General features: G+C 35.3%; 1 protein-coding gene across 1 annotated transcript; it reads left to right on the top strand.

Moving 5' to 3' along the window:
- The first annotated feature begins 226 nt into the window (after positions 1-226).
- On the top strand, positions 227-18,857 carry parp3 (poly (ADP-ribose) polymerase family, member 3). The gene is made up of 11 exons (XM_006630677.3): positions 227-417; positions 3,575-3,778; positions 10,275-10,400; positions 10,701-10,883; positions 11,174-11,297; positions 13,340-13,563; positions 14,173-14,328; positions 14,641-14,727; positions 15,187-15,364; positions 15,458-15,604; positions 16,652-18,857. Exons 2-11 carry the CDS (start codon positions 3,596-3,598, stop codon positions 16,819-16,821), a joined length of 1,578 nt encoding a protein of 525 aa, XP_006630740.1. The 5' UTR covers positions 227-417; positions 3,575-3,595; the 3' UTR covers positions 16,822-18,857.
- The last annotated feature ends 3,079 nt before the right edge of the window (positions 18,858-21,936 follow it).

Raw genomic sequence — 21,936 nt, 5'->3', positions numbered from 1 at the left:
AACTTTCGTGTTTCAGGCACTGTAAAAAAGACAGCAGAAATACATACAGTAGTTACTACTGCAGTATAACTGCTCAAAATGTAGACTTCGAGGAGCACTAATGTAGAAGTGGTAAAACAATATACACTCGCGAATATTTGTACATGTTAAAATGCTCTTTGTGAAATTCGGACTTTGAAACACATTACATCATTACATCAGTCAATTATATGCAATTATATGCAAATTAATGAAGCTACAAAAACAGGCAGTAAGCCAAAAGCGTAGCCACTCCCGATGCGCTTTCATCATGATTTCCTAATCCTGAGTCGTCCTGCAGCACTTCACATTACACTTCAGGAGCCCAGCAACTGCAGTTCAAAACACACAGCACAACTCAGGTGACAGCCAGGGCGTGTTGTCTCTCTCTAAGAACAGGTGGGTGTTTATTATTCTTTAGAAGTTATATCCAAAAAGGTTAAACTTTTTTTTAAACAGAGTATCGAAACATAAAACGTAACGGGAATGTGTCGTCTTCAACACTGTTGTTTTTAAAGCTGTTTTCCAGAAAACAAGCTGTCAGTGATTGCGATAAGGAAAGGCCACGCAGTATTATTTGAGACTGCAGTGCTGCGTAGGTCATACAGTTCTACTGCAGTACAGTGATGCTATGTCGTCTAAGCAGTGCAGTACAGTTCAATGGCTGAAGTCATACGGCAAAAAAGACTACTACGAAATGAATGCACTCGTGTTAATCCTGTGAGATGTACACTGCGATATTTACAAAATAATTTAGTCGCGAACTGTTTGTAAACGTGAAAGTTAAAACAATGCTTTTTCAATATTAATCAGCGAGCCGTTTATACAGTATAAACTATTTATAAACCAATCCTTTTATCCCAGGCAACCCGACGTTTACAGTTTTATATGTTTGTATGATGACATGAAACGTAAAAGTTTTGACAAAACATGTACTGTATGTACAGTATAAACAGACTGAAGCGGCAGTCTAAGTACTGAGACATTGCTTGTGGCATGTCTGGGCAACATTGAGAGGGGAAGGCGTACACTAAGACACAAGATAGCTTAATAACGTTTTAGAATGAGCCCAGTGAAAGACAATAATAATTAAACTGCAAAACGCTCTACTACAAGTAGAAAGATCCCTAGCAAAACTTATTTTTATTTTAAAACACTGTTATTGTAGTACTAAAAATACTGTAAGAATTCAATTGCATATGTTTAATGCACTTTAGATTTTATGTGGCGGACACTCTGATACAAATTGTTTGCTGAAGCACAAAATCGGATATTTGTAAAAAGAAAAATCTGAAAATGCCTTGAAATATAGCTATTGTTAGTCTGCCAGTTTCAGTACTTGTATTGTCTCAGACTGCTGTGCAGTGGGATCTTGTTTCCATACAGTACAGTAAGTACATCTTTTGGCTCTTCTGTTTTTGTTTCGATTATAAGGTCACCAAGCAACGAAAAAAACAATATTGTTTTGGATCTTTTTAATTGCCACAAAGTGTATACTATCATTACAGTTGAAGAACAATCACGAAACCTTTCAGGATCATTGAGGCGTATAGGAAATTGAGTCATGAATATGAGGCTGATGGATAACTAGATTTAACCTCTGTACTAGATTTTTAATTTAATATTTGGAACTTTCCAAAATGTCTATTTCTGAAATGAAAGTTTCAGTAGTGTTTAATTCAACAACTACTGTTTATGCTTAGAAATTGATCTTTTTGCTGATGTACATTAAGCCATTCTGGATAACAGATGTGCAAAAACAAATTTTAACTTTTTAATGTTGAAAGTCAGTGAGAACACTTTATATGACAAGACTATAATTTATTTAATAATAATAATAATAATTATTATTATTATTATTATTATTATTATTATTATTATTATACTTACTTACACTTTTACAGTATAGCGCTTTTCTGGACACTCCACTCAAAGCGCTTTACAGGTAATGGGGTCTCCCCTCCACCGCCACCAATGTGCAGCATCCACCTGGATGATGTGACGGCAGCCATAGTGCGCCAGAACGCTCAACACACATCAGCTATCAGTGGGGAGGAGAGCGGAGTAATGAAGCCAATTTATAGATGTTGAGATATTTGAGCCAATTTAACTATTTTGAGCAGAATCTAATAGCACATTTAATCACACAACATCTGTCAATCAAGAATATAATGAGGTTGGTTTACAGCCTTGCAGATTCAAATCTTACCATCCAGCATGTTTGGAGTTAAAGTGATTTCCGAGAGAGTAACCTTCAAAGAGAGATTAAGATGTGGCAACATACAGTAAGTAGTAAGCCATTTCTAGGAAATATTTATAAAAGGAATTTCAATTGTTTTCACTCAAGTGATTAAAATTGTTTTTCTTCACACTAAAACCTGCTACAGATTTGGAGCTCTCAGTTTTTTTTTTTGCCCAAAAGTTATCCTCTTTGAAAATGCACCTCACTTTGCTTAGTTTGCTTGGAAGAAGTGGTTAGCAAATGAACGGATGGATTTTTACAACCAGAAGCCAACTCTTGATATTATTATTATTTAATTAAAAATTGTAATGCAAATTAAATCCAAATTATTTTTAATAATTGAAGCTTCACAGGTTTCATCAAACTAAAATCAGCTTCAGAATTTCATCACACATTGTAATCGGTAACTGGGGATTACCTCTTTATTTTGTGTGTGTGAGGTAAAGGCAAAACTAAAGCAGTAACTGCATGCCATTTTCTGGATGTTTTCCTAAATGCACCTGCAAAATGGTTGTCGTATAAGACTAGATGAGCATCAAACAAATTTATAGATTTAATTCCATATACTGTATCCTGTGTCCTGCCAGAGATGCCTGTCCAATAATTATTGCTGCAATATTTTGCCAAAACAACCTTGAGCCAATCCAGATTTATTTTGACACTATCAAAACCAGCAGTGGCGCAGTGGTTCGCATTGCTGCCCTACAGCGCTTGGGCCCGAAGTTCGATTCCAGACCTGGGGGTCTATGTGTGGGGTTAAGTTCTCCCTGTGTTCGCTTGGGCTCCATTCTGGGTGCTCCAGTTTCTTCCCTCAGTTCAAAGACACACAGTACTGGTAGTTAAATCAGCTTCTGGGAAAATTGCGTTTGCCCGGCAATGGACTTGCATTGTGTCTAGGATGTACCCTGCCTTGTGCCTGGTGCTTGGTGCGATAGGCTTTGGCTCCCCCTCAGCCCTGAATTGGAAGAAGTGGTTAAGAAATGGATAGATGGATGAATTATTAAAAATCAGAAACCACCTCTTGATATTATTAATTAGCAATATTATTAACCTACACATAGTACAAAATAAATAAAGCCTACCTGTTCTGATGTGATATAAACATGATGAAGTGTTTTTCTTATCTTGGGACTACAAATGCACAGTAACATCAAGAGTGTTAACCCCCGTGTGTATTTGTGTCTTAGGAAATGGCGGGAAGTATCTCCCACTGTGGGCAATCCAGACCTCTGAATAGTAAATCAGTTAGTGGTTTAACACTTCTGAAAACTGGAACTTTGTTTTGTGGTTTTTACGTAAATATTTATTTTGCAGTAACTGAAATTGGACAGGGAGATGCCACCAAAGAGAAAAGCGGCCGCAGCTACCAAAGCTGGGGGTAAGAAAATCAAAGAGGAACCGGATGCCCCCGAAGACGCCTTTAAATCTGCAAGAGAGGCTCTGAAATCTGCCCCAAAGAAGAAGTGCAAGAGTAAAGTGGATGAGAATTGCCATCTAAGCTGGGATTCAACATCAGAGGTGAGGACCGTTCAGCGGAGTGTGAGACAAATTTGTGCCTGTTTTTCTGTTCATATTGATGTGTTGTGTTTTATTTTTCACACGGCCTGCTACACTGGTCTGTCATTGAAGTTGTAGACTCATTGCTTTCATCACACCTCCAGTTTTGGTTTCTAGGGTCCAAAATTAGGCCTACTGTACATTTTCCTTGAACTCGAGTGAGTGTTTAGAATGGTGTTCTTCTAATTATTTGGTTCAGTAAAGCTTATTATTTTGTTGCAAGTAAGTATACCGTGCTCTAACATGGAATGTACAGTACCATGGTACCACTGTTATTTTCTACAAAAAAAGTTCAAATTGAGATATATACAACAGAAAACCCAATTGTTGCTTACGAGTTATACGTTTCTTCTTTGTCGCACAATGGCAGAAGTAAAATGCTATTTACTTATACCTGTACGTGAAATATGTATTTTAAAATTTATACTCAAGGGCAAGACTCTTAATGCATTCGAGTATTGGAAGAGAAGACAAGACAGCAATTTTTTTTTTAGTTTATGGAGATAAAGAAGAATTTCTGCCTTCCCAAAAAACTGTTTTGTTTTTCTTCAGGGGATGTTGCCCTGAGAGAGGGAGATATTTTACCTAAATATTGCTTTTATGTTAATCTTGATTTGAATTCCACGACAATGTGATTTTGTGTGAAAAGCTAACTCGTAATTAGATTAGTTCCCATGTCTGAAGAAGCAGCACTCTTAATACTGTAACTAAATATCCATCATAAGCATCTTTACCTGAAGAAGTGTATTAGCAGACTGAGCATTGTTTGAACTGCAAGTACTATTGCCAAGCTGTGTTTGAAATTCGTTACACCTTTGATTCAGTCAAGGGTTATTTGCTTCATCGTTTACCACAAATGAGAATATTTATATATTCTTGGAACAGATCTTGGAATTTACAAGGGTTGTATTTAAGATATTCCATATCATGAGACTGTGACCTACAAAACAGTTGAGCCCAGCATGCTGAACAAACATATTTAATCACTGTGATTGACATGCGTCAAATGAGAGAAACATGCTGTAATTTTAGTCGTGAGCACATTTCTTAGTCTGAACTCTAAGGTTCCTATTTTGGGGGAAAATTCAATACAAAAAATGACATGTATTGTACCATACAGAAAAACCATTATGAGACACTTTAAATTCCTTATCAGTAACAGACAACATATTACATCCCATTGGTGTTTTGCACTAAAAATTGCATATGTTCCACAAATAATGTATTTCTTGCATTATATTGCCCTAGTTACATTTTTCTGATTCTTACTTTTGGTCCAGATTGACTTTTCCAGTCTGTTTGTTTTAGAATTAATAAATGTCCATTATCAGTTTGTGCTTCACTTGTACACTGATTTTGTGTGAATTTCCCATATCTGCAATGTGGGTGTTATTAATCCATAAGCACAAACTTTTTACATAAGTGGAAGAAAAGAAGAGGCTGATGTTTTGTGATTTTATTCCACTGTCTGATCCTGGAAGAGAAGGAATACAATATCCCTGAAGTTTAAATACACTTCCTTTATACTGTAAGTATTCCAACATATATTGTTTTTAAATGTGTTTAGTTGTTTTGAAGTATGCAAAAAGTTAAACTGCTTTAGCATACGGTGTACTGAAACCTGCAGGTTTACTGAAAAGTAATGAGCTTCATTTGTTTATTTCAGGGAGTATGTTATATACTGAGCTTAATAAGCTATAATAAGTTTCAGTAGCATCAGGCCACCCCTTCTGATCAGTTTGAAAGCAAAGTTATTTTTAAATATTAGCGTCTCTTTGTTCAAAAGAACATTTACCTCCCCGTAAGGCTTACGTTCTTGAGAAGATTTACAATGCGGAAACATTGTCGTGCGAAACAGACTTCCTTGGTAGAATTAATGTTGAAGCCTCTCATAGAGAGATGATATCACTGTGCCTTTTAGGTTTCATGGGATTTTCTTAGCCAGTGCTCATGCACAAGAGAGCTCTCTGTCCAATTAGAGCTGTTCATAGCTCCAAATCTTTGAATCAAACTGTAGGCTTAATCTCCTCAAATATCCGATTAAGCTTAATATTCATGCCTACTTTAGTCAGTAGATTTTTTGCAACCAGTATAAAGGCTTGAGAGGAAAACTTAATGAAACTCAAGAGATGCTTCTCTAGACTGGGGACCGAATGAAGTGGGTCGATGTTTTAGTATTTAGGATTTATGTTGCAAACAGTACACTTAGTACAGGCTTACAAAAGCCAGATTTGTGCTCTGCCTCTCTCTCATTGTAGAGCATTATAAAATATTTTTTACTGTCTAATGCAATGTTTAACAGTAGTCTTTACATTATATGCATACATGTATTATAACCAAATTAAATCATCCATAAACTAGGAAATTCCTGCCACAAGATTTTGATTATGCCTATAATTGAGCTGATTTATACCCTACAATTATAACCTACCTGTATCATATCATAAAGCAAAGTTAATTTTGGTTTACTTCTTAAAATGTAAGATATTACCAGCTGAATTATTTTTCCACAACAAATTCTCTCTCTCTCTCTCTCTCTCAACCCACCAACGTTCAGATTATTTATTTGTCACAAGACCTAACAGTCCTTCATAGGTGGTGCCAATTTTGATACTTTGATACTTTAGATTTGTGATCTTTAAATCACACAGTAAAGTAGATATGGAACAGTAGAGCTAAAACAGAAGTTGTCCTTCTTTTCAAGAAACAAACACTTAAAAATCATTGTAGATTTAACACAGTGGAGGGATTTTCAATCTTAAGGCCCCACCATGGTACACAGGAGTACTAAAGCAGACATGTTTAAAGTCCACAGCACAGTGCACAAAGACACTAAAAGGGTGCTGTTTTCCAGCAGCAATAATTGAACATATTGTAAATATTTACCAGTGTATACTTCACAAAGTATTAGAAAAATCTAAATCTTGAGTATAACATTCTGGTTTATTTGACACAGAATATGGTCATGTCATTGTTCATTATGTATTGCATGGCTATATGTTTGCATGGAAGGCTGCAGTTCTGCATGTTGTGAATCTTGAAATCAACGTGATTTGCGTATTTTGGGGATGCCCAAAATCTAGTCCTGAAGGGCCTGAGAGCTTAAGTTCAAAACAAAATATTAGAACTATCTTATTAATTGGCTGTAGTTGCCAAGTTTCCCAGGCAGGAGCAGGAGACTGAAAAAACAAGGAGTTTTCCAGAACTGAATTTTGAGATCCCTTGGTATTTGTAATTCACTATGATATGGTGAATTAATGAATTAATTGTTAAGGAGGTCTGAAGTTGTGTTCAGCAAGATGATTTATTGCAACATTTAAAAAGCAGGAAAATACTGTTTAGTATTATTTTTTAAAACCGTTTACAGAAATTTGATCTATCATTTATATGGAATTGCAAATAATTACCATCAATTTAGTGCTCCTTTTTATTTTGTAGCAGAAGTAGAAACAATGGAATGGCCTCATAATCTTCTACTTTTGACTTTTCAGAATGAATTGAATGACTCTGAGGATGAAGACGGGCTTATTAGTTGCCCCCAGATTAAAACGGCCACCTTAAGCCTTTTAATGAAAATTCAAAAGCTGGAAGCAGAACTTAAATATGAGAGGAGATGTAGGATCATTGCAGAAAAGGAGCTGAGACAGTGCAAAGGTATTAACCTTTACATTTACATTTTTAGAATTTCAGAACATTAGGGGTTTTGATTCATTTTCTCACTTCTTAACAGAAATGAACAACCTCATGGCACAAATGAGAGGAACAGCTAACGAGCTGAGGTCAATTCTGAACTATGCCAAGATGGGCATTGAAGATGCACAGAACAGAAATGGGAGCTCTGCTGTTGGAATAAATCAGGTTTCCGTGGCTTCACCTGAAAATGATTCACAGGTGGGCAGCTAACCAAACTATGACTTATTTTAATGTTGAACTATCGTAATATTTGTAGATTGGTGGTCACGCAGTTTCCTTAAAATATTTTGACATTCCTCAAAATTATATTGTCAAACTTGTTATGAATCAGAAATCTCTAAGACTTGCAGAGAACATCAATTTTTAAAGAGACATTTGACATACTACGACCTCCACCATCTCACAGTCAGTTGGAGGAATAGCACATCTCTCATTAACCTTACTGCAAGCCCATAGGCGCCCTGCAGGTCACAGAAGTTACAGTACAGTTGTGCCAGGAGTGACCTGGCAGATTATTCCCAAACCTACTCGCCAATCGATACTGCCATTTGGGAAATTCCAGTCCTAGTTGGCTAATTGCTTGCAGAATCCAATCTTAAACTAGAGTTTTGATAATATACTGGCCTAAATGTTTTTGAATATTTTGGAATCAGTGTATCATCATATTGTGCAGAGTTAAGTGTTTTGAAATAGTTTTTCCCCTTCTACTTTTTTTTATAGGATGATAAGTTTATTGAGCTGCCTGGAGGTCTAAAGGTGCAGAAGAATTTGTACAACAGAATTTCAACCACAGATTTCAAAAAGTACACCTCTGAACTGTTAATGCTGGTCTTCAATAGAGAAACTCTCGCTACTCATTCCCTCCAAGGCAGAAAATCCTACAATTCCAAAGAGGATTTCCAAAAGCCACCACTTCCCTCTGAAGAACTAGCAAATATAATAGGTATCCTAATTTTATTTTCCATGTCATTTTTTGTTCCTGTTAGTGCTGCCTACTGGCCAGAAAATAACACAATAACTTAAAATGGTTCTGTCTTTGGAAACTGGAAAACATGTAAAATAGAGGAATCTGCCTTTATCACAGTGTGGATCATTTCAAAATGTATTTTAAAATGATTTTTTAAAACAATGTAGTTCCTCTTTTAGTCCATTTAATATTCTGCACATTGAACTTTTTATTGTCACTTAAATCAGAAAGGGTTATTTTATCTTTCCCTTGAAACAAAGAATATGAAATGACTCCCAGTTTTGCAATGTGTTGCAAATTAGTAATTACTGTTTGTTTATTCTTAAATCACAAAAATATGTAACTAATTAAAGCTTATATTTTTGTTCTAGAGCACGTCAAAATAAAATTTGGAGTTGATTCAAGCCTTATAAGAGCTGCTATTAGGACAAAATTAAATAATGAGGATAAAATGTTGAAGAAGAGACTGAACAACCTGATAAGTACATAAGTTGGTGGTTAGTAGTGTTGCGTTTGTTTCCTAGCTGTAATTCTAACAATTTTCCAAAGTTTCATAAATGTACACAGAAGTAGGGAATAGTCTTTAAATATTTGCTGCACCAGTAGGTCTTCTCAATTTTATTTTTTAACATTGTAGTTATTGACATAATTTTAGAGTTACTAAAAAATAGATTTTTGCTATTTGTTCTGTACCTTTTGATGTTAAGACTATAGTGTGTATAATTACTGTACATGTGAAATCGAACTATAGCTTTTTTCTCAGTAAAGCTTTTTAAAACGATGTGTTCTGAATTATGAGGCATTTAAGCCTTCTCTGAATAAGTACTGGAAATAGGTAATTATTAGATTTTCAGTGTTTTAATACAATATAAACTTCGAGCCATTATCATTTCTGCTTAAATGTAAATTAATTTATAAATAGAAAAAAGGTTAATAAGCATGTGTAGATACATTGTATGTGTGAATATGACTCCTCTTTCCTTACTTTTTTAGATCGAGGAAACGAGGCCACTTTTTCTTTCTGTAGATCCCTGCCTTGTGGCCTAGTAGTGGCACACAAGGGCAAGGTTGTACAGGAAACAATTTACTGTGCACAGTACACACTGTTGGATACCTTGTGTGCCAAATTAAAGTGCAGATGTCTATTCACAGAAAAAAAAGAGGACGTTTTTCATTTTCTGTGTTTTGAATTATTGATTCCTTTGATATTTAACAGGATGTGTTCTTCTGCTGTTTTAGACATTTTTCAACAAAGGTCCATCCATTATCAGAAAGCTGCTTGGGTTGCAGCACCCCAGAGCTTAAAGAAAGGTTTTTGTTTTCTGATTGTATGAGATTGCTTGTTTGTACATGACTGTATTGTAGGTTGCTGCCAGAAATAAAGTGGAATATGAATTACTTTGACTCTATGTGCCTTTTTTAATATGAGCATTGGTGGACACTGTTTAAGGGTGACTTCTGCAAACCCTTTGGTACTTTGTTTTGTAAATGACTATCAGGGTGAATTTGTTTTAACACGTTACTACTCTGTGCATTTCTTTGTTTCATTTGTTGAATTATGTATTGTTAAACAATTATGGAATATGATTCAAAGGGTTTAAACTTCAAGGACTGGTTTTCTGGGCAAAACGTTTAGCCAAATGTACATAGTTGGCCAAAAAAAGTATTGCTAAATGTACTTATTCTTCTTCATAGCTTGTGATCCCTTTATGTGGCATTTTAAGAACACTGGTTATTGCATTATTGCTTTGATAAGTTTTTGTAAATATTTACTTTTTTTTATTTTTTTTTCCCCAGATATATAATGACTGTGACTGCATGCTAAACCAGACGAACATTGGGCCTAACAACAACAAGTTTTATGTTATTCAAGTCATAAAGAAAGGAAATCAGTACTATTGTTGGAACAGATGGGGTCGAGTGGTGAGTCAAAATAGCATTGGTTCTTTTGCGTTTAAAAATGATTAAATCATAAAATAGAAATATATGCCACACAAATTCAGCAATTATAAGGTTGTTGATTATAATAGGGATAACTACTAATATACTGTAATGTGTGATTAAAATGTATATTTTCCTCAATTAAATCAGTAATTAAATTGCATTGCTGTACTTCAGAAATATTTGATATTCACACACAGCATCTACCCTTAGTCTGGAAAGGACTAGTTTGATTATCCTTCTAGCCAGCTGTGAAGATTGACATACTGCTTTTGTTTTCAGGGGGAGGTTGGGCAGTCAAAGCTGTCTTGTGCTTACAGCAGCCCTGATAAAGCACTGAGTGAATTTGAGAAAAAATTCAAAGACAAGACAAAGAATGATTGGAAGAAAAAGGACAATTTTGTCTGCCACCCTGGAAAATACACCCTGATCGAAGTGGATGGTGAATCAGAAGCTGAGGTCAAGGTGAGAGAAATGAGTGGATAAAAATATCTTCAGAACAGATGGAGCTTGTCTTTTTGTTCCCTGGATTGAAACTGACAATACAAAAGCATGTATATTTTCAGATAAGGAGTTCATTGAGGCTGATCTTGTTGTTTTTAGTTTATAGGGAGAACAATGGCAATGATTAATGTAGGCAATTACATAAACTGTACTTGTTTGTAAGTGGTGTTGACTATAGGAGGCAATGTATATAAAATGCAATTAATACTTGTGGAGCTGATATCAATGGTGTCAATTGCATCTAATTTCAGGTGGATACAGTTGATGGACTGAAGAAAGTTCTGCCCAGCAAACTTGACACGCCCACTAAGGAGCTCATTGAGCTCATCTTCAGCACCGATATGTTTAAAGAGGCCATGGAAGTCATGAACCTAGGTAAGGTAAAGCACATTAATGGTAGTATTCCTTTGGGAAATTCACCTGTCCATCTTTCTGTCTGTTTTTATTTGTAGGTGTGATTTTTTTAATGACACTGGAAGGTCTTGAGTATTCAAGTATTCCTTGATCCTTTTTTCAGAATAGGTTAAATAAAGGTATATAACGTGAGGTGATATTGCATAAGCTTTCCTAAAGTCTTTCTAAACTTCTGAAGTGTACAGCACTTGTGGTATTCATTGGTATTTTTTGAAAGTGTAATGGTCTATTTTAGTTCAAGTAGGTAGCTGCATCAGCATGCGTAGGCTGCAAAGGAACAAGTTAAAGACTTATTCCATGCTGAAAAGAGAAGAAAGGAAACGCAAGGTTGTGCTCACACCCGAAGAAGGCTCCACAGCTGAAACATTGTGTTTCCTTTCCTCTCTTTTCAGCATGGAATAAACCTTCAATTTGTTCCTTTATGGTCTATTTTATACAATAATATAAATGCCTGGAGAGGATGGGCAGACCAACTCTCTGCAACTTTTGCAGTGGGGGGGCAGTATGTTTGTCCAGTATGTACAGTATAATCAGTTTTCTGTGTTTTTGTGCAATGTGAGCATGTCATGTTTTAGGGGTATCCAAGGTGTTAAACATTTACTGTGCTCAGCTACAAATTCCATTCGATTCTGGATAATCATTAAACTAGTCAAACCTACCCTTGCCCCAGAATAGTCTTTTGTCTTTCTGAATCTGGAACCAGTGAGAACCATGTATGCAGATGTCATGCCATTCTAAAGAGGTGCTTGTGGCCTGTTGTGTTTGAAATACTCAAATTTATTTGATGGATGCATTTGTTTTCAGAAACCACCAGAATAGAGAAAAAAACAACAAATCCATGCATTGTGTTGAAAAAGTACAAATCTGACTGAGAACTAAAGATTAGACCAGTGGTCCCCAACTTTGCGCCTCAGGAATCCTACAAGTTTTGTGTCTCTTTAAAACCTCAATGGCTGTAGGTTGTGGAGAATGGATAGATATCTCCAGTTGAACTTAATTCTTGTATCCTTAATTTGATCAATTTATTATTTCTCTTGGGTGATGAGCTATTTGTAACCCCAGGAAATAATGAAAACCTGGTGGATTCTGGACCCTGAGGGTCAGAGGTGGAACCCCCGGTTTAGACTGACAATCCCAAGACCATAAAACCACCTACAAAATCCGGAGGAGTTGTGTGAACTGGAACACGTCTGCAAATACTGAAAAATCCAAATTGTCAAAACTGTTTCATAAGCAAGCCCTGAAGTGTGGCCAAGCCTTCATAACGTAGAAGGCACTGACATCAGGAGTGAAATATTTGAGCTCAATCAAATGCTGCTGATTCAACTATGAATGTTTAAAGTCCAGATTCAGGATAGCTCTGTTATAGAAGCTGCAAAACAAATGCAAGAGGTTACCACTAATGTGCAGAAATGGTTTGATCACCTTTACATATGGGTCTTGGGTCATAGCAGAAAGCTTTTTCAAATGCTTGCAATAGTTTAAACCATGGCGACATACTGTAACACTATGACACAAAGCAGATGGAACCCTGTAGCAGTATGTCACACACAAAGCTATTTTGTTAATGTCGCCTTACTGGAAAAATAATTCTGTTACAGATACTTTGGCTTCATTCAAAAACTAGCTGGATGAGAGCCTTGGATCATTTAACTGCTACCTACCAAACAGGCTAGATGGGCTGAATGGCCTCTTCTCATTAATAAGCTTTCTTATGTTCAGAGGAGAACCACGTTCGGAAACTATTAAATTGAATAGCCCTATTTCTTTTTAATTTTCATGTTGAAACACCATTGTAATTATTTAAACAAATAATTTCTGCTATAAATTAAGATACATCAAAGTATCAAGATCAAACATTGTCCTGGACACTGTAAACATTTTTAATAACGTATGGTGTCATACACCTTTTTTCTTACATGGTTACTAGATTGACATCCGTGCTATACTGTGACATAGTGCTTGGCAGGAATTCAATAACTCTTGTTTGTTTGTATGCACAGACATAAAGAAAATGCCTTTAGGGAAGCTGAGCAAGGTACAGATTGCTAAAGGGTTTGAAGTTCTGGAGGAAATGGAAGAAGCACTGAAGAAGAAGAACAAAAAGGCCTTATTGGAGCAACTGTCCTCGAAGTTCTACACCACCATTCCTCACAATTTTGGACGCAACAGGCCTCCAGTTATTGCTGATATGAGTACAATAGAGAAGAAAAAAGAGATGCTTCTGGTAAGGTAGACAATAAAGTGGCTTAACCTTGTATCTGTCTGTACGTATGACCTGTGACTTCTTTATATTAATCCATTGGAGATTTATAACTAATAGGTATATTTCATTGATGCAACATGTCTATTTTTCTCTTTGCTTTATTAATTTAATTAGCAACATCACTATTTTTCATTTTTCCATAGTTATCTAATATAAGTATGACAGAAACTAGTTTCCTACAGTAAGTCACAAGGCATGAGTGGTTTGAAATTCAACTATGATTTTTTGAATATTGTTATGCTCATTTTGATTAAGTATATAAAGTTCAGTTGGTGTTGTTTGCTATTGTTTTATCCCATTAACTGAAAATATAAGATATATTTCCAATATAATTACTTAACATCATAATGACTTTTTTTTTATTTTACTTCATGTTGCATATCTTTATTATAAAATCACATTACAACTTTTCATCAGTTGTAACATGTTCTTACACGGCTTAGTTTTATCACAACAATATTGTCTGCTAGAAATATATTTTACTAAAGCTAGTGACACAGATCAATGTCCAATTTGTTCAGATGCTTATAAGGGCTGGTATCAAAACTGTTGAATATTGTCTTCTTGCAGGTCTTGGCTGATATCGAGCTTGCTCAGAGTCTCAAGGCTGAAACTGAAAAGACAAAGGAGGAGATGATTGAAGAGATACCTCATCCAACTGACCAGGATTATCTGTCACTGAAGTGTGAGCTAACATTAATGGATAAATCTTCCAAAGAGTACGAGGTACAGTAATACCGTTTTTTAATACTGAGGGATATTGCAAAGAAATATTAGAAAGAGTATCAATCAAGCCACAGAAAAAAATGTTTACGCCCCAAAACAATTTAAAATACTGCAAAAATTACTTAAATTTTGATCCAAGTGAAGACAAAGCCAAAAGTTCAGGGGACTTAAAGTTCTATTCAAGGAAAGTAAAATGATGCACTTACAGTAATGTCCCATGTTTGCTTACGTCTATGATACTGTCAGTTTAAATGTGCTTAGTATTCATCATTATTAATATTACTAATATTAATCAGTTTCTTATTCTTCTAGATAATAGAAAACTACCTTAATGCAACAGCAGGAAATTGGAGAAGGCCCACTATTCTTAATGTATGGGTGGTAAACAGAGACAAAGAGGTGAGATTATTTCACACACAGTTTGTTATACAGTCTATTTGGGATCATTCTTATTGGTGATGTATGAATGACAAACTCAGACAGGTTAAAGGAACTGAATCTTTCTTACCTGGAACAGAGAAGATTATGTGAGGACTTGATCCAGGTATTCAGATTCAGGCAAGGCATCATTGGCTAGGTCATTCTTCTAGTGGACTAGTAATGCAAAGACCTGGGAATAGGAACCAGGAGACATTTCCTTACTGTAGTAAAGGGCTGTAGTGCTCTGTAGCCAGATCCCTATATTGTTGAATCCAACTTAATACTGTAGGATTCTTTAAGAGACAGGTTGATGGAGTTCTTATATCATTAAGCTACTTCTTAGATGAGCAAGAGGAGCTGAAAGGCTACAAATGAGACATGATAGACTAATGCAGTAATACTAGAAACCAGTGTTAATGGTGCATGGTCTGTTTCTAGGCAGAGCGCTATGAAGAGCATGATGCGCTGGAGAACCGCCGCCTGCTGTGGCACGGCACAAACATTGCAGTCGTGGCAGCAATTCTGAAGAGTGGTCTTAGGATCATGCCACACTCCGGTGGGCGTGTCGGGAAAGGGATTTACTTTGCTTCAGAGAACGGGAAATCTGCAGGTTACGGTAAGGCTGACTTTCATGTACTCTACCAGACCTCTTGGAACTGTAAAGAAATGGACATGATTTTTAAATCTTAAAAAAATGCATTCTTTGCAGTTGGCACTACTTCCAAATCAGTTGGCATCATGTTACTCAATGAGGTGTCACTCGGGAAGGAGTACACCATTACTAAGGATGACTGCTCTCTGAAGAAACCTCCAGAGGGTTATGACAGTGTGGTGGCACGAGGGAATACAGAGCCAGGTAAGACACTTAAGATGTGACCATCATTATCCTTGAAGCACAAGACAAATGATTGAGATGGTGTGACTCTGAATTTGTACATTGTAAAACAGCACCCATTCACCCATGTGTTTCCAAATATTGCATAGGTATTACTGGGACAAAGTTTATTTTGCATTCACATATTTGACAGTGACGGCTGGTTCAGAAATCTGTTAACACAGAAAACCTTTGAAAAATGATCTACAAAGCTTAGTCATGGCTGTATAAATTAGGTGAAAATGCCAGTGGTGACAGTTCAAATAAAATCAGTAAGGTGCTGACTCTTCCTGACACTGTTTTTAATAGACAAAACGTTTGGAAAATGTTTAATTTTAAATCCTGCTATTGTGGATGCTATTTTTCTAGAGATCATTTACAGTGGTCACTCCTAGATTCAATTCCTCCTGAAGTTACACTTTTTAGGGCAGTTTTAAACTAGTGCTAAATGACTGCTCTAATTCTGATTTTTAAAATAAAAACTAAGTATAAGAAGTCATTAGATAAAATGCTTCTAGTGAATCTTTTAAAATATAGAATTGCCAGTTAACTGTTTTGTCATTTGGAGCAGTTGTTAATTTTTTCCTTTTGGCTTATGGCTACAAACACTGTACCGCACACAGGGAAAATGAGGAAGCTTAGGTAGACTCCTCTGACTCCGCCCACCTCACCTTCAAGCCACTCCCCTTGTGTGTCACCTTCAGGTGAATCCCAATTCCAGGGGGGTTGATGATGTGACCTAGGATCAAAACTGTGATCTCTAGATGACAGAGTTTAAGCAGAGCTCCTGTTAGGTTGATCTACTGTACTGTACTAATTCTGAAGTAGATGCTTTCTCACCTTTTAACAAATATTTTACAGTGCTAAGGACAACCCCTCTTTGAAGAAGCCATTCTAAGGGTCCATATATTTCTATAGAGAATGCTTTTCTAAACTGATTTTAAGACATTTTACAAGAAATATCTGTTTTTATTTGTTCAACATGAACCCTGTAGTGTGAGCTGTCTTTTATATATTTTCACCTTTTAGATCCCTCTATGGACACCTTCATCACATTGGATGGGAAGAAAGTAACTGTGCCACAAGGGAAGCCCATTTCCCAGTCTCTCTATAGTGACAGTTATTTCTCTCAGAGTGAGTACCTCATTTACAAGGAGAGCCAGTGCCGCATTCGATACCTCTTGGAGATGCAATTTTAGGCATGGCAGTTTGAAGGGAATGAATGTGTTCTGAAAAATTAGCTGTCTAGGAGTTCCAAAAACCTTTCTTTCCAAAGAACACTATTGTGCCTCCTTTTAAAGAAGGATGTTTGAAAAAAAAGCTGAAGTTGAATGTTTTTGTCTTTTATTGATTTGTGTGTTTAATATAATTTAGTAATAATTTGACATTCTGGGAACTTGTAAAACAGGTTAGTGTATATTACTGGTGATTTAGTAATGAATAATTCATATTTGCACTGTAGGTTGAATGTAAAAGGTGTAATTGATTTGCCTTTTCTACTCTCAATTGCCTTTTCTCGTATGAAGCAAGATGCTATCATCTTTTGCACTTAATGTATACTTTTTATTGATGTGCTGTTCTAGCAGGGTTCCTGTTGACCTTTGCTTTGGTTAACATTTTGTGCCTTATATTCCTAGTGTCTCTACCCTTGGCAATAAAGTCAGCATGTTTGAGAGAGAACTCCTTGAGTATATTTCACTCCTGTTCTTCTGTTTCCCTTCAAGAAAATGTCCTTCAAATTTTGAAAGTCTTTAAGAATACTCCAGCTGATCCAGCTTCTCATTAAGTGCAAGAACAGACTTGCCCTGTCCAAGTGATATGATAGTCCTTTCATCTTGCAGTTCTGTTTAGCAGCAGAGACTACAGTAAAATAATTTGTTTAATTTGGCCGGATTGTGATTTAGTTGTAGAACCTGCTAAGTAAAATATCAAAAGTAAGAATTTACTGTAAACTGAACATACTGTATACTGTAAGGATATACTGTAAGAAATATGAAGTATATAAATATACTTTCTACATTGGAATGGACTATCACAGAGAAAGCACTTTTGCCTTTAATCACGTGAGAAAAAAAGATTGTGTTAAGTTGTACTTACAATAGTAATCTATACAAAGAGAAATAAATAGTTTGCTGTCATACTCTTTTATTTGTTCAGGAATGTACAAGAATGTACAGTGTCAGTACAAGACAATGTACAAATATACTTTTGCTTCGTACTTCTTGTACAAATATTGGACAAGACATTACATCTTAGCAGGTTCTAGCCATCTACACAAAGACACGTACACATTACACACAATTGGACTCCATTATTAAAAATTATATCAGCCCATAAAGCTTGCTTGGCTTTTAGTACATACACTTAATACAGTAAAAAACATCACAACATTAACTTTAATGCATTTGTTTTTTAGGTCATTCTTATTTTTATTATAGTTTATAGTTTGTGAATAGTTTGTGACTTTTTAGATAAGTAACATAAGACGTACTAAATAGTATGTTCTAAAACAACATTTTTAAGTCCTGGAATACATTGCATTGTTCCTGTTAAGCAAGTAATTGTTATATTATAACAACTGACGTAAGGGGAAGATAAAGTCCTTTCATACTATAGTAAATAAAGGCATGTTTTGTGGTTTTATTCTTGCTATAATTTGCAGCTCATACGTAATATTGTTATATATATATATTGTTGCTTTCTTGAATCTAATAATGTCAGACCTGCTCACAGCTTTGTAGTGCTTCCAGAAGCAGTTGCATCATATCAATTTTAGCAGCAACAGAAAAGCTTCATCAATTTCAATGTAGAGGACCTTTAAGATGTTTTTTCACACTTCAGTTTATATTAATACTGATATAATATAGCTGATGCTGCTTATTGTTCATGGTCTTATTTTCAGCCCAGCCTGTGTTACAGTTTCTTTCACCTTTCTTTCACTAATAAACTGGACAGATCAGAGCTGCTGCAGTCCATGCAAGAGTTATTGAGGCCTCATTAGTGAAGCTGCTAAAATGCTTCCTGATAGAATGTTTTTAATGTTAAATTATTGATACAGATTGTATAAATGTACTGCACCTTGATGTAAACTGGAAGGCAACAGTGAGGGCAGCATTGTTCTGAAAATGTGACTGGGTGGACCAGTCTTTTGCTTGATTAACAGTTGAATAACTAGAAGATTTTTTAAAAAATGTGTTGTTTTCCTGTTTTCAAATAAAAATAAACAAAAATTAAATATTTTGAGATCTTTATTTGTAAAAGTAAGAAATTTGTAAAAATATTTAAACTTCAGTTGCAAGTCCCTGACTTAAATATGGGATTTTTCATATTTTAATGTTTTATTGCCAGTAGATGGTACTATAGAGCATTATCTGAACAACACACAGTTATTACTAGAGGTTACTTCTGAATATGAGAATAAAAACATGAGTTTACAGTTACAGAAAAAAAACTTTTTTAACTTCAAATAATGCACCATACTGTATAAACAACACACTAAATGCTTCACCCTACAGTCATAAAAATAAATAACATGTCAGGATGTCATTCAGATCTCTTGTGTATACTCAAATAATTTTTAATGGTTTTACGTCTACTTACACCTTTTCATAAGATCTATTAACAATATCAGATCTCTAGTATAGTCAGACTTATTATACTGTATATTGTTGTGTAACATAATATTTTACATCATCCAAGAGATTCTGTGCTCAGACAAGCCAATATTCAGCCCCCTTTAGTTCAACAAAGTTATTGAACATCAATACATTAAAAGAAGACAAAGAGCAATTTTACACTTTTAGTGTCTAGTGTACAGTACTTTCTCTCATTGGAAAGTTTCACCTGGAAGCCTTAGGTTAATCTTCCACCAGCACTTTACAGCAAAACGTTACAAAGATGTACAATACTTAAAGTGCATCTGGTATTTAGAACTGCATGATTTTTCCATTGCTGTCTTTTGATAAAATAAGAACAAAATCATTATAGGTGTGATCATTTAATATTAAAATATTGTTTTTTACAGGACCAGTCCATCCACCCCACCCTCTATCCATTTTCTAACTGCTCTATCCAATAGAGAGTCACAGAGGAGCCAAAGCCTCTCTTTTTTGTATAAAACTAAACTGAAACTAAAAGGTAAAATAAAATCAATCTAAATGACTTGTGTTATTTCTTTCAAGTCATTTATAGTATTTTTCAAATGGCATTTGGCAGAGGTTTCCAGCCCTTGTCCTGGAAAGCTACAACCCTGTACATTTTAAAATTGTAAATTGAAAATTGAAAATTGTTGGTTTCTAAATGCTTAGGAGCACTTGTGAGTTAATTGGGTCAGTTACCTATGTATCAGGTATGGGTCCCTGTAGTCCTTGAGAGCTACTGGATTTAGGTATTTGCATTTAAAATGGTCTCTAAAAGACTTAATTGAACAGCTCATCACAAAAATGTCCTCCATACTTAAGGGTGACTGTTACAATGTGCTGGGTTATATCTCTGCAGGACTAGTTTTGGTCACCCCTAATTTACGGCATTATTTTTGGTGATTAGAACGTTTTAGTACATAGGACTACTGCTCTACACCTATACTCTCAAATAAATGTAATTGTGTTACATTTGTAGATAAGCTAAAACTAGAATGGTTCTGAAATACTCAGGCAGTGATGAAGGGAACTTAAAAGGTCCTAATCTTTTCCTGGCAGATGTTTTGGAAATGAAGTTCAATGTAAACAAGTGTGATGGATTGCACTCAAGCCAAAGGAAAGTGCATGATAAAAATCGGAAGAGAGGCATTGAAATTGAAGGGGATAATCTACGAGAACGACTTAGGTATTTTCGTTGACACATAACTGTCCTCTGTCTTACAAAAATACACTGATTTTCCGGAAAGCATTCAAAACACATTAGCCAGAAACAAATTCTGGAAGGAAAGGTCAGTCAAATACAGTATAGACTACAATAACTCAATCTCTTTAGCCTCTCTAATATAACTTGGAATTCCTTCATCTTTACAAGAAAATGAGGTAGAACAACAGCTTTCAGCTCAAAAAAGACAGGTGCACCTGAAGAGCACAATTGTAAGACGAGTGGGCATTTGATTACAAAAAGAAAAAAGGCAGAATATCTTTACACCTGAGACTCATTTGGGTACTTGGTCAAGAACCATAGGTCCTGAAATCAATAGGCTATCAACAACCGAACAAGAATAATGCCTTCTCTTGTTTGTTTAACAGTATTGCGTTGGACAATTTAAGGGACCCAAATTGTGCAAGTAGTCCCTTGACAGCATTTCTTGTAAATTGTTTACTCCACTGTCAGTTATGCTTGGAAATTGTAGTTCATTATTTGCTGACCTTAAGTTACCAATTATTTGGCTAGGATTCTGAAATCTACTGTTACTTATTCTGAACAAGATTAATGTGTATTGGTTTAATCAAAATAAGAAAAAAGAAAACTGTTTTGTTTATGATTTCATTCTTAATATATGTATGGCATTTTTTTACTTTAAAGCCTTTGCAATTTCAGAAACTATACAGCAAAATCTTTATGTATTATGTTTGCCAAACCATTCAGAAACATAAAAAAATATGTTTATGGTCTTATTGGAAATGTGTAAGCAGACCATAAAATGTTATGTCTGCACACAATTTATACTGTATATTGTATGTGCAACATTTCCTTTTGCCATCAACTTTTTCATGTTGCCTACTTATGTATTACTGTGTTGATAATTAACAAGAGTTTCTAATAATGGCTTCTATTTTTGTTTTAACTCCATCAGATGCAATCCCATTTTAGGAGTAACTCAAAAAATCACTGAATCACCCTAGTTTTTAAAATATACAGTAAATACCCACTGCCATTTTACTATGCTAAAACTGGGGGGAAGTGTTAAATAGTTGCTATGACTATGAACGCATATCTGGAAGGTTATAGATGAAAGGTTTCACTGCAGACACTGCTGTTGTACTGTTCAGCAAAAGCACTTTAGCTCTAGTACTCCAGTCTTCTCAGCTGTATAAATGGATACCAGAATCTCTGGATTAACACTGTTCGATTAGAAAGACACCCATAGAGTTAAATTCCACAAAAACTGGGATAGTCTTCAGCTCTGATGAGCAGCTAGACTGGAGTAGACTGCTGCTAAACAAGAAAGACAGAATACTGTATATTAAAAATCTTAAATGATTTTAAACAACAGAAAAAAAGTTATCAATTGCAAATCTCAATGATTAATGACACATGAAAAAAATAAGGATATTTAAATCATTCAATTTTGGTGCTTCTAATGACATTGCAATGTAATTCTTCCTGAGTAT

The sequence above is a fragment of the Lepisosteus oculatus genome, chromosome 4 (genome assembly GCF_040954835.1).
Source record: "Lepisosteus oculatus isolate fLepOcu1 chromosome 4, fLepOcu1.hap2, whole genome shotgun sequence".
Classification (NCBI taxonomy): Eukaryota; Metazoa; Chordata; class Actinopteri; order Semionotiformes; family Lepisosteidae; genus Lepisosteus; species Lepisosteus oculatus.
This window is presented reverse-complemented; position numbering and strand designations above follow the sequence as displayed.